Here is a 14313-nt window from a genome sequence, read left to right as displayed (position 1 = left end):
GCAGCTCTATTTTTATGTGAGTACGTCACACTAGCACCATCTAAATAACGATAGACTAGGTAGCAACTTCATCGAGCAAATCAGGCGGAAGGTATTCGGTTTCCATATTTAATCGATGCCTGTGAGTTACGATCCTGATCCATTTTCGTAAAATCAAAGCTTCGTTTCCCGTGCTACCACCTTGATGGTGCAAAGCTGATATTTCGGTCACTCTCTGGGGCAATCTTGCAAATTGAGAAAGAATGGTAAATAAGACCGTTCCAGAAAAAGGAAAATACCAACTTCGAAGAAAGAATCGAGAAACAGTAATAACATAAATAATACCAAAATAATGCAAAAATTTATCCTTTCATCTCTCTTTTTTTTTTTCGCCACACGTTCATCCACTAAATTACGTACATTACACATGCCAAATTACAGTCCATTTAATATTAAAGTAACCTAGCCTAAAAAAAGGTCACGAATCCACCGTCTTTATGGATCATCCACGATCGCTTTGAGAAATGTGCAGAGGATGAGTGAGAGTAAGGAATGCTTTGCGATATGTGCGATGGATGATCCAACGGCGGATTCGTGAGAAACTTCTTTCGGGCGCAAGATTCAATCCCGTCCGCCTTGGGAATGGAAACGGAAGCGCAACCTGCCGGAGTTATTTACAACGTCCTCTTTATTCCTACTTTCTTTATAGCCCCTTTTGATGTCACAGGTAACCTACACTCCGGAAAACTAAAAAAGAGAATTTTGGGGGGCGAGGTGTCACTCTCACCCCTCTCTCCGGCTCCAACTCCTCTTTTTTCGTTCCATGGGCGCCGGGGCAGGGGGGGGGGGGCAGAGGAGAGGATGGGAGAAAGAACCCTTTGATCTCCCCAGAGGGACTGCGTAGGAAAATCCCGTATGAGAAATTGGTGGCTCGTTTCTTCCTCCCAGAACGGTTCTTGATGGAAACCCCCAAGAAGCACAGCTCGTCGGAAATCTTGAAGCGGGGTATTGTTTCGTCTCACCAATTTTTCTAGGGTTTTACGGCTATTCGCTTAGTCTCTTCTTTTTTCTTTCTCCTTTCAGCGCTTTCACCTGGTCATCATTTTCTTGGGATTTTATCTTGGTGGTAGAATGATGCCTGATTGTCGACAATGTCGGTGGTTTCGATCTTGGTTTCTTGGAGGGATGTTTGATTGGCATTGTGGTTTTCATTGATTTGTTGTTTCTTATTTAAGAAGATTGCTTGCTTGGTTAAGGGCTTGTTTGGTATTGTTGTTGATTTTGTGTTTTTGTTTCTCTGCAAACTGGTGAAAGACTTCATGGATATTGATGTCGAAGATAGCTTTTGCGCAGAACTTCTGCTGTTCCTTGCTTTTATTTTCACTCTTTTCGAAAGCACTAAATCTTTGCTACCGAAAGCTCTAAAGATTTTAGAAACAATTAAGAAAACAAAAAAATGTTTCATCAGACATGTTGTTCAGTCTAGTTAATTTTTCTTCTTGAGTTTTCAGAAACAAAAATGGAAAACTAAGGCAATGCCAGGGCCCTAAGTTTTCAGAGATTGCCGTAGATTTCTTTCTGTTGGTCAGTTGTCCAACGGGCTTAAGGTGAGAGCTTTTTATTTTTTATTTTTTTATTTTGGTCAATGAGGGGGAAAGTTTTCCCAACAGATGAAACAACAAAAGAAAAGTGGGGTTTTGTACTAAAAAAATAAAAGAAAAGTGGGGTTAACTATTCTCTGATAAAAAGAACTCCATAAGCATCCGCCAACAACAGGGATCCCACTTCATGTTGCATCAAGGAAGTAGCTTCAAAATCTGCATTAACTCCAATACTCGCTAGTTTTTCCAACCTCGACATAGGCAGCGAGTTGTTTCAATGGCATCAAAGCACCCTTTTATTGGAGTTAATGCAGATTTTGAAAAACTAAGGCAATGCCAGGGCCCTAAGTTTTCAGATTTTGAAAAACTAAGGCAATGCCAGGGCCCTAAGTTTCCTGAAATAGCCTCTCCATATGTCGGGGTAAGGCTACTTACATTTGTCCCTCTCCATACCCTGCAATGATGAGAGCTGTGCACTCATGTACGGGGCTGCCTCTTCTTTTTCTCTTTTCGTACTTGTAGTATTCTCTGTGTCCTTTTGTTTATTGACTTGAATTCTTTGAACTTGGAAATCCTAAAAACTTCTCATGTTCCAGTGCCCTGTCCGGTTAGAAGGTCATACGTTGAATTTGCTCATGAGCTACTTGAAAGAATAGTCCATTACATTATGTGCACATGTGGGTGTATGTCTGTGGCTGAGTGTGTGTGTGGTGTTGGCGTATGTCTTCACACTTGCATATCTACCATGGTTCGTTGGAACTTTAACATTATATGCATGTTAGTTTGTGTGCAATATTTTTGTTGCTCTATTGATTTGGAAATAGTGAGGCAAAACTTTACTGATTTTGTCTTACGTCTTTACTTATGTAGTTCTTTGATATATTTTCTCTTATTGTTCGCTCACTATTATACTGTAATTGCAGATATGTATCGTCAGAGACATAAAAGAACAAAGTTAGACAATGAGGATAATAACTATCGCTACAAATCTGAGGTGACAGCTTTATGTTCTAGTTTTGAGAAAACCAAAGAAAAGTCTACCTCCAAAGTTAGAGATTATTCAAATCCACTTGCTTTGTCGAATCTTCTGGAGAGCTTGGATGATGGAATATATGGAAGTGTAACCAAAGAGTATGAAACTCTTCATGCTCAGAGGATGCAGGTCATCAAATTCTTGTCCACATTACAGCCATCTCTTGCAAATTCCTATCCAAGTCTATTATCCAGCTCTCATTGTGGGATAAATACTTGGTCAGACTTATCAACCAGAGGGAATCAGAATTCAGATCAACGCGTTGATAGTTCAATATCTTCAGATATAATTGATTTGGAGGCTGACTCCATTGGTGCTGCTGCCAATACATCCATGAGAATGTCTGCAGAAAAAACACCTGAGTCCAGTGTTCAGAATATTTTATATTGTGGTGAGGTGCATAGGAAAATGCCAGATGTTGCAAATGGTCCTTCAGATTCTTGCCCAAAATACAAAGAAGGGAAAGACAACACATCTGTCATAATTCTTGATTCAGATGATGAAGATGCAATCCATCAAACAGGAAGTCAACATGCTTCCCATTCTGGAAGGAAATATTCTGATTTACGAACACTGATAGGAACTCGAATTGAGAGCCTCCAAAGACAAGCCATGATAACGCAAGAAAATCATTTAAATCAGATAATTCCCTATGACTATGGAAGTAATAAGTTAGATGGTAGTGTTGCATTTAGAGCAAACTGGCAACCATCTGTTCAATATCAAAAAGTTGTCCTACAGAAAGTTCCTGAGAAGCAGCGATTTCAGGATCTTGTGGTAAGTGTTTCATCTTTCTTTTTGCTTTTTCCGTTTTGAGAAAGGAGCTATTATGTTGCTTAAAGTTTCAAATCTTAAGGTGCAGTAACATCAATATCTGAAACTTATGGTCTGTGATAGAATTGTTGCTTATATGCTCTTCCACAAAGGTGATTATATATTGAAAATAATATATAAGAATTCATAAGCTACATTTGTCTATCAGAAGTAATAGAAGCCTACTGTGTTATGAAGTCAGAGATGGATGAGTTTGAACTGGCTTGGGGGCATATTTGACTGATAACACTTATGTATGTGTTTGAAAATAAAAACTCCCTTTATTAGTGAAATGGATCTTACTTTAGCTGATCATGGCTGAGGAAAAGTGACATGTTTGAAATTGAATGCTCAAATATCTCTCGAGTTTTAATGTAGTTCATCTTGATAGCTGAGATTATTGAAGCTTGAGAAGCAAGTGTGAGATTGAATTCATGATATCATTAAGGGAATACCCAGTGAGACATAGATAGAAGTTACATAATAAACATGCTAGAACAAAATCAGCGCACATAACACTATATTGTCAACCATTTGTAAGCTCCTATGAAAAAGGAACATACCAATGAATAGCATATTATACATACGTATGCTACAATAACATGATTAGGCTAGGATGCTGCTATCTGGGGTGCCCATCTGTGGAATTCAAGGAGACCATCCACCAAAAATTTACCATGAGATGACCCACATATGAGTAGTTGATTTATAAATACAAGGATGGAAGAATCCTAGGATGGTAAAACTGGCAAAATTTGAACATGACTATGAGGGGTGGCCCTAGTGCAGAGTTGACAAGCAATTTTGATGCTAGAGGATATGTAGCCCTTAAGGTGGATCGTGAATCAACTATGTGCTAGGTTGAGGAATTGAGGTGGCAAAGGTGCAGTGTTGATAAGGTGGTACATGCATGGGTAAGTTTAGATTCAGATTCTTTATGGGCTTGGTTCTGACCTAATCTTATTGAGTAGGGCCTTATTTAAGTCAAGTTATGACCCGGTTCATGCACACATATACACTTGTATTCAAACATATATGCATTTATAGGGGTGTGTGTGTGTGTGTCTATATATATATATATATATATATATATATATATATATATATATATATATATATATATATATATGCATACATGTTGGTGCTGGGGGCCAAATGGTTTTAATGTTCCTAGGGCATAACTCAATTGTGCCCAAGGTTTTCTATTTGGGTGCCCGTCCTTATACTGGTACAGGTTGGGTTGATACAATATGTATCCATACTAACACATAGTACGCTGCTGGAGGCCAGACATTAGCTATACTTCAAGCTCTTGTACCATCCCGGTCCTTGTTCAGTTAGTACAATATCCAGGACCTCACCCAAAATGGCTAGCCGGAAGTTATTATTTGGGTTCCTTGATCCTGTATAAGTACCCAAGATCTACCCAGCGAATAACCGATGTGGGACTAAACACACGCCCGCACAGGTCCTCACATACTCCCCCCGTTCAAGCCCTGACGTCCTCGTCAGGCTAAGGGTTCAAATCCATTCAAATCTAATCACAAATACCACGATCGGTCCGTGGTCAACCTCAATGGATCTGTGCTGCAGTGTCTCCTAGTCCACATAAGTTATGGGCCGGGTCCGCTCTGATACCATTTGTAACAACCCAGGATCTCACCCAAAATGGCTAGCCGGAAGTTATTGTTTGGGTTCCTTGATTCTGAATAAGTACCCAAGATCTATCCAGCGAATAACCGATGTGGGACTAAACACACGCCCGCACACTAGGAGGTCGAGATCGGTGCAAAAACCTTGGTTGCGCCTTATGCCAAAATGTATAGTGCACTATCCAAGGTGATGATCCCTGCCATTTTTAAATAGGGTAATAGAGAATATTAACAAATCTTGTCTAGGCCTAAAGGGAATTTCACAATTTTGGCCAAAATCGACCAAAGCTGAATAACATTGGCTGAAATATGAAAGTGGGGATTTTTTAGCTTGAATGTTACTTAGTACCCTAATTTGAACAATCCTTAAAACTTCAAATGTTTAGATAATTTAGAAACTAAGATATCCCAAATCCAACGCAAAGTTGTTCTCATCCAAAAAGCTCCAATAAAATGGATGAACATATAGCATTTTAGCGTTCTTGTCTCATTGATATACTGAATATAATCATAATATTGAAATTCCCTATAATTTTCAATTTAGGCACGTGAATAAAAATCAAAATCAAAATCCTGTGAGAACAACCCATGGCCAAAATTCTTAGGTGCATTGTCTAAGTTCGATTGTCTCTAGCATTTTCCCCAAATTTAGACACTCACTGAAGTACTTCTTTTAAACTCATGTCAATTCCTCTGTCTCTACTGATCCATGGGTCTAGGTGCATCTGTTTTCTTAAGATAACTCAATAGTGGATGCACCTAGTATCAAATACTTGATGTAGGAGGTATTTCGGAGATACTTGTTGTCCCATGGCATGTAATTTATAAATCCGACATCGTGGTCATGCTTGTCACATTTTCTAACTAACTGATTTGCCCTTTGAGATGACATGAAGAAAAAAAGGAGGGAGTGCATGAAGTATATTTGGCATGTTATGACAAAATATCACCTATTCATGATATGGTTATGTATAGGTTCTTTTCCTCCTTTTGGCTTTTCAAGTTTGTTTGGGGCCCATATATGGCAGGATTTCATTTTAGGGCTCTGCAGCGGGTCGTTATAGCATCGTTTTTGTCAGTTTTATGATTGGAGCAAGTTTGGATCTTGTGGGTTGTGGCGCGATCAAAACTCTCTCTCTCTCTCTGCGTGTGTGTGTTTGTGTGTGTGCGTGTCTTTGTGCAAAGACCAAACATTTGCTTCGTCTTCTTTTTTCTCTGTAAACAAGAATTGGTCTGTAATTAGTTCACTAATGTGGTATTATGTAAATGTCTTGGTTGTTCTATTGCATGTCCATAAGTTGGACTCTAAATTTTATGTACTTCACATATAGTTTTGTATTGGTTATGTCAAGATATTATTTGAGCCTCTAATGATGGTGCAGTCCATATCGGACCATGGCATACATTGATCAGATCATGACTTTGTTTGGACTTGTTGGATTCCAATTTTTCTTGGCCTGGTTTAACAGAATTTATCCAATCTGACTAATTGAAGGGAGATACTATATGGTGTATGTGGCTTGACCTGCTTTAATGAAATAGGATCCATTTAAAATTTTAAATTTGACATGAACCCTACAGAATCTATGTAGGACCATCAGGGATGAAATTTAATCATGTTGGGTGATGAATTTTCTGGAGTTTGCATCAGCGTTGGGTGACAAGTCTTACTGGAGTCCGGACCAGAGCTTGGTTGAGCATATTCTACCTTTAGATTTCAACAAAAATCCTGCCTCATGTGAGGCATTAATAATAGGACATCCGATGCCTTCAGAAAGAACAAAAATCGTGAAATTTTTATCTTATAGTATTTCCCATGCTTTTCCCATCGGAGGTGTTCTTCATGCATGTAACTTTCTGAAGACATGATAATGTATTAAAAAATGGCTCTTTCTCAGCAACTGTTGTATATGTTTCTGGCTTCACTGTAGCAATGCCTATCTTTTTAGAATATCTCTTCTGACATCCCCATCTGAACTTATATTTAAAGTATAAGTGATTATTCTTGTATCGAGCTAGTTCATATGCTTCATACTAGAAATCACATTGGATTAAAAGATGAGAACATGTGGTTTTGAGGAAATAATTATTGCTCTTTCCATGTTTAGAACCAAGACTATGCAGAGAAGAGAGGTGAAAGACAAGGTGGAAAAGCTCTTGCTTTTGAAATGACTATGGAGGAAAAAACTGATGTAAACTCCATGCTTGGTTCATATGCGGCTGTGCAAGAGCATTCATCGGTCATGGGAATCTGCCAACAAGAGGAGGCAGAAAACTTAGAAAATGATGAGCATCAGCTAGATGATCTTTGGAAAGAAATGTCATTAGCTATGGAGTGCTCAAAGGTAAGTATCCGTCTTAAACTGCATTTTATACCATATTTAATTAGCTTTTCATTGTGTCCCTACCATTTTTTTGTACTATATGTGCTGTTTATTCTGCATCTTAAATAGAACCCTTTGTCACCTCATTTTTTTAGAATATTTACTATTTATCTTTTTTTTTGTAAAACAAAAACCTACATTCATATTATAGCTGGTCAATACAGTTATTCTGCCTAATCTTTTTTTCCTAGTTGCATTTATATGATGTGAACATGCCTTAATCTAGTCATCATGGGTGAGCAATGCTCATCCACATATGATGGTTTTTCAAATGATTCATGCAGCATCCAAAATAATTGTAGAATATAATCAAATCCAAAATTTCTCTTGCACAAGGAATACAAACTACCTCTCCCATATAGTTAGAACATCCAGAAGCAGGATAAAGATTTATAGGAAGCAGATTTTTTTTAAAAAAAAAATTCATGCAGGATAGGCCTGTTTTTTAGGTCCTTGACTTCCGATGGGATTGATATTTTCTTTTAATTTCTCCTGAGGTCATGGAACCTCTAATTAAATAACAACATTCATTGCATACATAAAAGCAAAAAATTGCAAAATAGTGTATTTGAAATTTATCTTTGAACTTGCACATTTCTGGGCTTAACAGGGGTTATAGCTATAATGGAGCATGAAAAGTATAGTGAGAAGAGTTGATCTAGAGGGATAGCAATGTGGTAATTAGGATTCCATTTTAAAGGCATAAAGCTTTCATCCGGTAAGGAACTTAGTAGTCAAGCTCAGTTTAGGAACTTGCTGGTCCCATGGGGGTTATGAACAAAAAGTATGGCTGATGTAGTTAAATAAGTCAAAACTAGCTCAAATTCAATTTAATTCAAAACTTGGACTTACAGACACGAGATTTTGTGCTCGATTGATTAATAACTAACAATAGGATCTAATTAAGTCAAGTCTAGTTGGATTTGTTAATTGGCATGTGTTGAATGTTGATCTAGGTTTATACAGCTAAATTTTCATTCCTCAATTGATTGGTGCTAATTGCAAGGCTTGGAGAATTGTAAGGTCTGTCTGAATGCCCAAATACCTAGTCAACGGATAGTATGTGCAGGCCTTGGAAAAGTTCTGGGAGTCAAGGTGCTGTAAAAGGAGAAATTTGGAGGAGCAGAATTTGTTGCCAATTATTTTACCTTGGATTTTAGAGAAAATTTAATCTATTTCGGAGTTTATTTATGTTATCTGTTCACACTCGGGTTTAGGGATCTTTGGACTGTCCCAATCTCCGCATTATTTGGTTGCGACTCTATGGGAAAGCACCATCCCTGCACTATGGCTGTGAACCATTGGATGGTAATCTGGGTATGTTAACTATAACTTAGAAGGCCTAAGACTTAGAAGTTTTAAGCATAGAATATACATTATGCAATATTGGTTGATTCAACCGTGACGCAAAAAATAGGGACCCAAGGTCATAACTTGTTGATTTGATGTTTCTAAGGGCTCAAATATATGTTGAATGCTACCCTATTGCTGGTAATTTCATCCTAGATCCTGAAAATTGTAGGGTCCTTGAAATATATATATATATACAACACACAAACGGAGAGAGAGGCATAAACTTGGCTGCACTCAAATGGATCTCCACTCAGTTTCAATCAAGTTTAATTTGAATGATCGGGGTCCCGCATCGACGATCTAAGTCATTAGATATAATCTACTACCTTTGAATTGCTTGCACATCAAAAGCATGCAATTTAGAGGCCTCTAGCCTGTGCATCAAATGGTCAAAAAAACTTGTATTGTTTTGTGTTATTTGAATTGTCCAATTTTTGACCACTTGATGTGTTAGGGTCTCCAAATCATTAGATTTTTGGTGTATAAGCAGCAAGATAGTAGATCGCATTCAACTGCTTGGATCATCCAAATGGGATCTATACCATCTGATCCACTCGAGTGTAACCAAATCCAACTCTTTCTCTCTCTCTCTCTCTCTCTCTCTCTCTATATATATATATATATATATATATATATATATATATATTATTTAAATGAATCATAAAATTTGCAGAATCATGAGTTCAATACGAACATATTTTTAGTATCTATATTTTTGGGCTTTGTGTAATTTCCATCAATATATGATTTTTTTCACTTCCACTTTAAATAAAAAAAAAATCCAATGATGCCATTTTTTTGCCAAATCCAGAGTCCTAAATATGATGAACCAGCTGCTGTACAAGAAGAAGAAGAAGAAGAATGCAAGCACTCCCCCGTACTTCAGGATGATCTAGGCATTGTTTGTCGTATCTGTGGAGTTATTCAAAGAAGTATAGACACAATATTTGAATACCAATGGGCAAAGGTACTGAACTGCTCTGTTTTTCTGCATGCATTTTACAGTTACTCCGTACATGTCAATATTTTGGTTTATGTTTATATGGAAATTTATCTTGTTCATTGACATCAGAACATCCTTAGTTCTACTGTTACTTGGACCTCTCATAGAGTAAGTGCACTGTTGCTCGCAATTACTTGCAAGTCCAAAATATTTTGGTCACAATGAAATTTCTAAAAGATTTTTTTGCTTATGCTATTGTATTTTAATTGGATTTCTTTTCTACTATACATGAAAAAAAAATGAAAAAAGATGTTAATCTTAGACAAAAATAATAAGAAAATGATGATGCGAATGAAGCTTTAGAGTTTGCTCCATACAAGCAGGCAAAGGTAAAAAAAAATGAAAGTAGAGGGAAAAAACTGTAAGGAGTACAATTGTTCCTTGTTAAGGAGTGTAGGAGGTTCTAATCTGATCGTCCTCCACTTTGATCCATGCATGAACAAATTTTTTGCTGTTGTTGGGTTGTGGAACCAAACTGCTCATTCTTGTAATTTGGAAGATGGGCCTACAAAGTCCAGCAGGTCAGGTCTTCACTTGGAGAACCAAGATCTGACTGATGATAATTGATAGGTTTAGTCAAAGTCAGGCAAGTAGACGTAGTATAGCCTGATTATTTACATCTTTGAGCATGTAAAGGGAGAGGTGTGAGTGGCAGTTGTTGATACCATTATTGTTTATTTGATGCCATTTCTTGGAATCTCCTGTTGTTTTTCATTATCAATTGCACCATGTATGTGACTCCTTGACCTCATGTTTAGTATTTACCTTCCCATTTATAGGTTGCTTCTTTATTATATTACGTTTGCTTGTTTCAGCATCTGATCTTATTTGGTTCATATATTGTGTTCACCAGTATATATTCTTGACCACTGAAAAAGTTATTTCAGAATAAGTCTATGTTGTCTTTTTCCTATTGCTTAATTTTTAAGGTGTTCTTTCATAAGCCATTCGGTTTTATTTGTATTTTCAGGCCCCACGGGCAGCAAGGACTCTCATGTCCAGATCAAGAAACACCAATGATGTAGATGAAACATTACAATATTCCGGACCTAAATTTTTGGAACATTTTATAGCAGCTGACGTTTCTATCCATCCAAGGCATTTGAAGCAAATGAAGCCACATCAGTTAGAAGGCTTTAATTTCTTGGTTAGAAATTTAGTAAATGATAAACCGGGGGGTTGCATTCTGGCTCACGCCCCAGGATCTGGTAAAACTTTTATGCTCATTAGTTTTGTCCAGAGCTTTTTGGCCAAGTATCCATTTGCCAGGCCCTTGGTTGTGCTTCCCAAGGGAATTCTGCCTATATGGAAGAAAGAATTTCAGCGATGGCAAGTTGAGGACATACCTCTTTATGATTTCTATTCCTCCAAGGCTGATAACAGATCACAGCAGTTAGAGATTTTGCATTCTTGGCAAGAAAACAACAGCATCCTCTTTCTGGGCTATAAGCAGTTTACGAATATCATCTGTGACAACGACACTAGCAAGATAGCATCTGCATGTCGGGAGTCATTGCTGAAGGTCCCAACCCTTCTCATACTGGATGAAGGTCACACTCCAAGAAATGAGAACACATATGTACTAGATTCACTAGCAAAAGTGCAGACTCATCGCAAAGTGGTACTCTCTGGAACCCTATTCCAAAATCATGTTAGGGAGGTATTTACTATTTTGAACCTCGTGCGTCCAAAGTTTCTGCGATTGGATACTTCTCGTGATGCTGTCAATCGGATCCTGAGCAGGGTAAACATTTCCTGTAAGAGGCTCTCTAAAAGTTCCAAGGAAAGGTTTTATGATTTAGTTGAGGAGACTCTCCAAAATGATGACAATTTTAAGAGGAAAGTTAGAGTGATACAAGATCTTAGGGAAATGACCAAGGATGTTCTTCATTATTATAAAGGTGATTTCTTGGATGAACTGCCTGGCGTTGTTGACTTTACTGTGCTTTTGAAACTCAGTGCTAGGCAAAAAACAATTGTTCAAACGTTAGAGAAGTTTGAGAAGTTCAAAAAATGCTCTGTAGGCAGTGCTGTCTATATCCACCCTCACCTATTGGATATCTCGGAAAGCACTGCTGGGGATAGGGTCTACTGCAATGATGAGAAGATTGATGGTTTGTTAGACTCGGTAAATGTGAGAGATGGGGTAAAAACTAAATTCTTCCTTAATATCTTGTCTCTTTCCGAGTCTGTTGGAGAGAAGGTCCTGGCTTTTAGTCAATACATTCTGCCTTTAAAATTCTTGGAAAGATTGTTGGTCAAAATGAAGGGTTGGCATTCAGGAAAGGAAATTTTTATGATCACTGGTGATTCAAGTCCTGAGCAGAGGGAGTTGTCAATGGAGCAATTTAACAATTCCCCTGATGCCAAGGTTTTCCTTGGTTCAATCAAGGCTTGTGGGGAGGGCATCTCTCTTGTGGGTGCATCACGTGTTGTGATCTTAGATGTTCACTTGAACCCATCAGTTACTCGCCAAGCAATTGGGCGTGTCTTTCGACCTGGCCAAGAGAAGAAAGTGTATACTTATAGGTTGGTTGCTGCTGATTCGCCGGAAGAGGAGGATCATAAAACTTCATTCAGGAAGGAGTTAATATCAAAGATGTGGTTTGAGTGGAGTGAATATTGTGACCATCGGGACTTTGAGTTGGATGAAATTGATATTGCTAGCTGTCAAGATATGTTCTTAGAGAGCTCCATTTTGGGTGAAGATGTCAAGGTCTTGTACAGAAGGTTAGTTTCTTACCATGCACATGCTTGTCTTATCTTCTCAGTTATTGTGCATGGGGGTATGATTTTTTTTTTTAATAGATAATCCTTGTATACAGGTGATCATTTGACTGATGCACAGGATTTATGTTAGGGCTTGAATTTCTTTAGATGAGCGGATACATATGACTGGTTTCAGTACATTCCTCTCCCTTTAAACTTTATTTTTCGTAATGTTAATCTTCTTACAATGTATAATTTCCATGGCCTTGAATATAACAGTGTTTTTCCTTCTTCAGGCTGTTGGAGTGCTACAGAGACAAACCAGTGTGCAACTCTTCTTGGTGTTGCTCCACTACATTATGTTCAAGTGATACTTTAGAGGAAAAATTTTGTAAATACTAATGATCAACAATTCTGTTGTCTGAAAGTTGATCCTTGTGGAAACACTTATCCATTGATATGTATGTGTGGATTACTTGGCAACTGATGCTAAGTTGTTCATAATTTTAGTGAGGTATGTAGTCCTTATTGAGATCCGTCCCTCCCTCTGTATGTGTGCGTGTTTACCATGAAATTAACATTCCTGTAAGACATCGTCTGATGTGCTCTTGAGCTCACTTGGTAAATTCAGAACTTAAAAACTTTTCTTGAGAATTTTCGTGAAGTTTTCTAGTTTTAAACCTGATTGACTCGCAAATTGGCATCATTTTTCAAGGGATCCCGAATTGACAACTTCATTTTTCAATTATTTTCCCACGATTCTGTCATGGAGAAAGTGGTGGCAGGAATCAAGCTTCGGCAGTGGAACTGATTTTCCAGAACCAGACAGAAGAAGATATTTAGAAGTTGAAGAAATTTAAAGGTATGCAATCATCATTACAAGTCTGATGATTGTGCTGGAGATAATCAGAAGCAGGTGTAAGCTTGTGTTGATGGCATAATCAAGGTAGAATGGTATAGGTGATCTGGATCTGCTAAGTGAAGCTAGTGTTTAATTGTGATCCCTGGCCTTCTAAGTTCCCTTGCCCAGAAATAAATATCATCCATGTTTTTTATATTTTTAAATTTCATAATCGGGCAGAAGCTTCTCGCTCACGGGAGTGCTGTCAAAAGTGGGAACTCGTCACAAGGCCTACTCTTTTTTCACACACCTGATCTGTAAACGTAGGGAAAGGCCTGACGACTAATCTATCATATTTTTAGTTTTTTAAGTTGAATCAAGGTTTACCGTCTAGATATTGAATTTTGTATTGATGCCACGCCAACATAGTATTCATACAGTATTTTATGATTTTTTTTAGTATACCAAGTTTTGGTATACCATCTGTATTAGGTATTGCTAAAGTACAGTATGTCTCGTGTTTTTTGGTTTGGATCGGTACGGTATATCTTAAATCAAAGGCAGTTGTACCTTGAGCAAATTTTGATATGATGACACAGAAATTGGAAAATAATACAGTCGGAATCAGATGGGGATGTGCCGGAGATTTAAGGGATAATGGATTATAACTGTAATTAATCATCAAGACTTAAAAAACATTTGGGGAAAGGAAAAAAAAAGCTGCAAATCTGGAATACGAGGATATTAGATTGGCAGCAGGAATGAAACTATTTGAGTAATGGTATGGAAAGGTTTTCTTCTTGGGCAACGTCTCCGCTGGGATCTCGTTTTGTATCCAATAAATATCAGTTCTATTAGCTCCGATGACATGAGGCAATAAATACTAAGATATCATCCAATATGATATGCATAAAAATCTCGACCCTTTTATCTCTGATGTTATTA

The 14313-nt window shown here is 37.7% G+C and overlaps 1 protein-coding gene across 4 annotated transcripts; it reads left to right on the top strand.

Annotated features, from left to right (window-relative positions):
• Positions 1-699: 699 nt before the first annotated feature.
• LOC103710203 (protein CHROMATIN REMODELING 35-like) lies at positions 700-13181 on the top strand. Of its 4 annotated transcripts, none has more exons than XM_039114228.1 (7): positions 700-984; positions 2504-3390; positions 7187-7423; positions 9627-9782; positions 10789-12548; positions 12627-12722; positions 12824-13181. In XM_039114228.1, exons 1-6 carry the CDS (start codon positions 939-941, stop codon positions 12628-12630), a joined length of 3090 nt encoding a protein of 1029 aa, XP_038970156.1. In that variant the 5' UTR covers positions 700-938; the 3' UTR covers positions 12631-12722; positions 12824-13181. The 4 variants fall into 4 exon arrangements, with proteins under 4 accessions (XP_038970156.1, XP_038970157.1, XP_038970155.1 ...); XM_039114229.1 differs by having other exon boundaries at positions 701-984; positions 12644-12716; XM_039114227.1 differs by having other exon boundaries at positions 701-984; positions 12644-12722.
• The last annotated feature ends 1132 nt before the right edge of the window (positions 13182-14313 follow it).

The sequence above is a fragment of the Phoenix dactylifera genome, chromosome 16 (assembly GCF_009389715.1).
Source record: "Phoenix dactylifera cultivar Barhee BC4 chromosome 16, palm_55x_up_171113_PBpolish2nd_filt_p, whole genome shotgun sequence".
NCBI lineage: Eukaryota > Viridiplantae > Streptophyta > Magnoliopsida > Arecales > Arecaceae > Phoenix > Phoenix dactylifera.
Note: the sequence above shows the minus strand (reverse complement) of the source record. Positions and strands in the feature narration are given on the sequence as shown.

Coding starts and splice junctions, on each gene's coding strand:
- LOC103710203 (XM_039114228.1), top strand. CDS start 939: ATGGAAACCCCCAAGAAGCACAGCTCGTCGGAAATCTTGAAGCGGG. Junction 985..2,503: donor GTCGGAAATCTTGAAGCGGG/GTATTGTTTCGT, acceptor CTGTAATTGCAG/ATATGTATCGTCAGAGACAT. Junction 9,783..10,788: donor TTGAATACCAATGGGCAAAG/GTACTGAACTGC, acceptor TTGTATTTTCAG/GCCCCACGGGCAGCAAGGAC.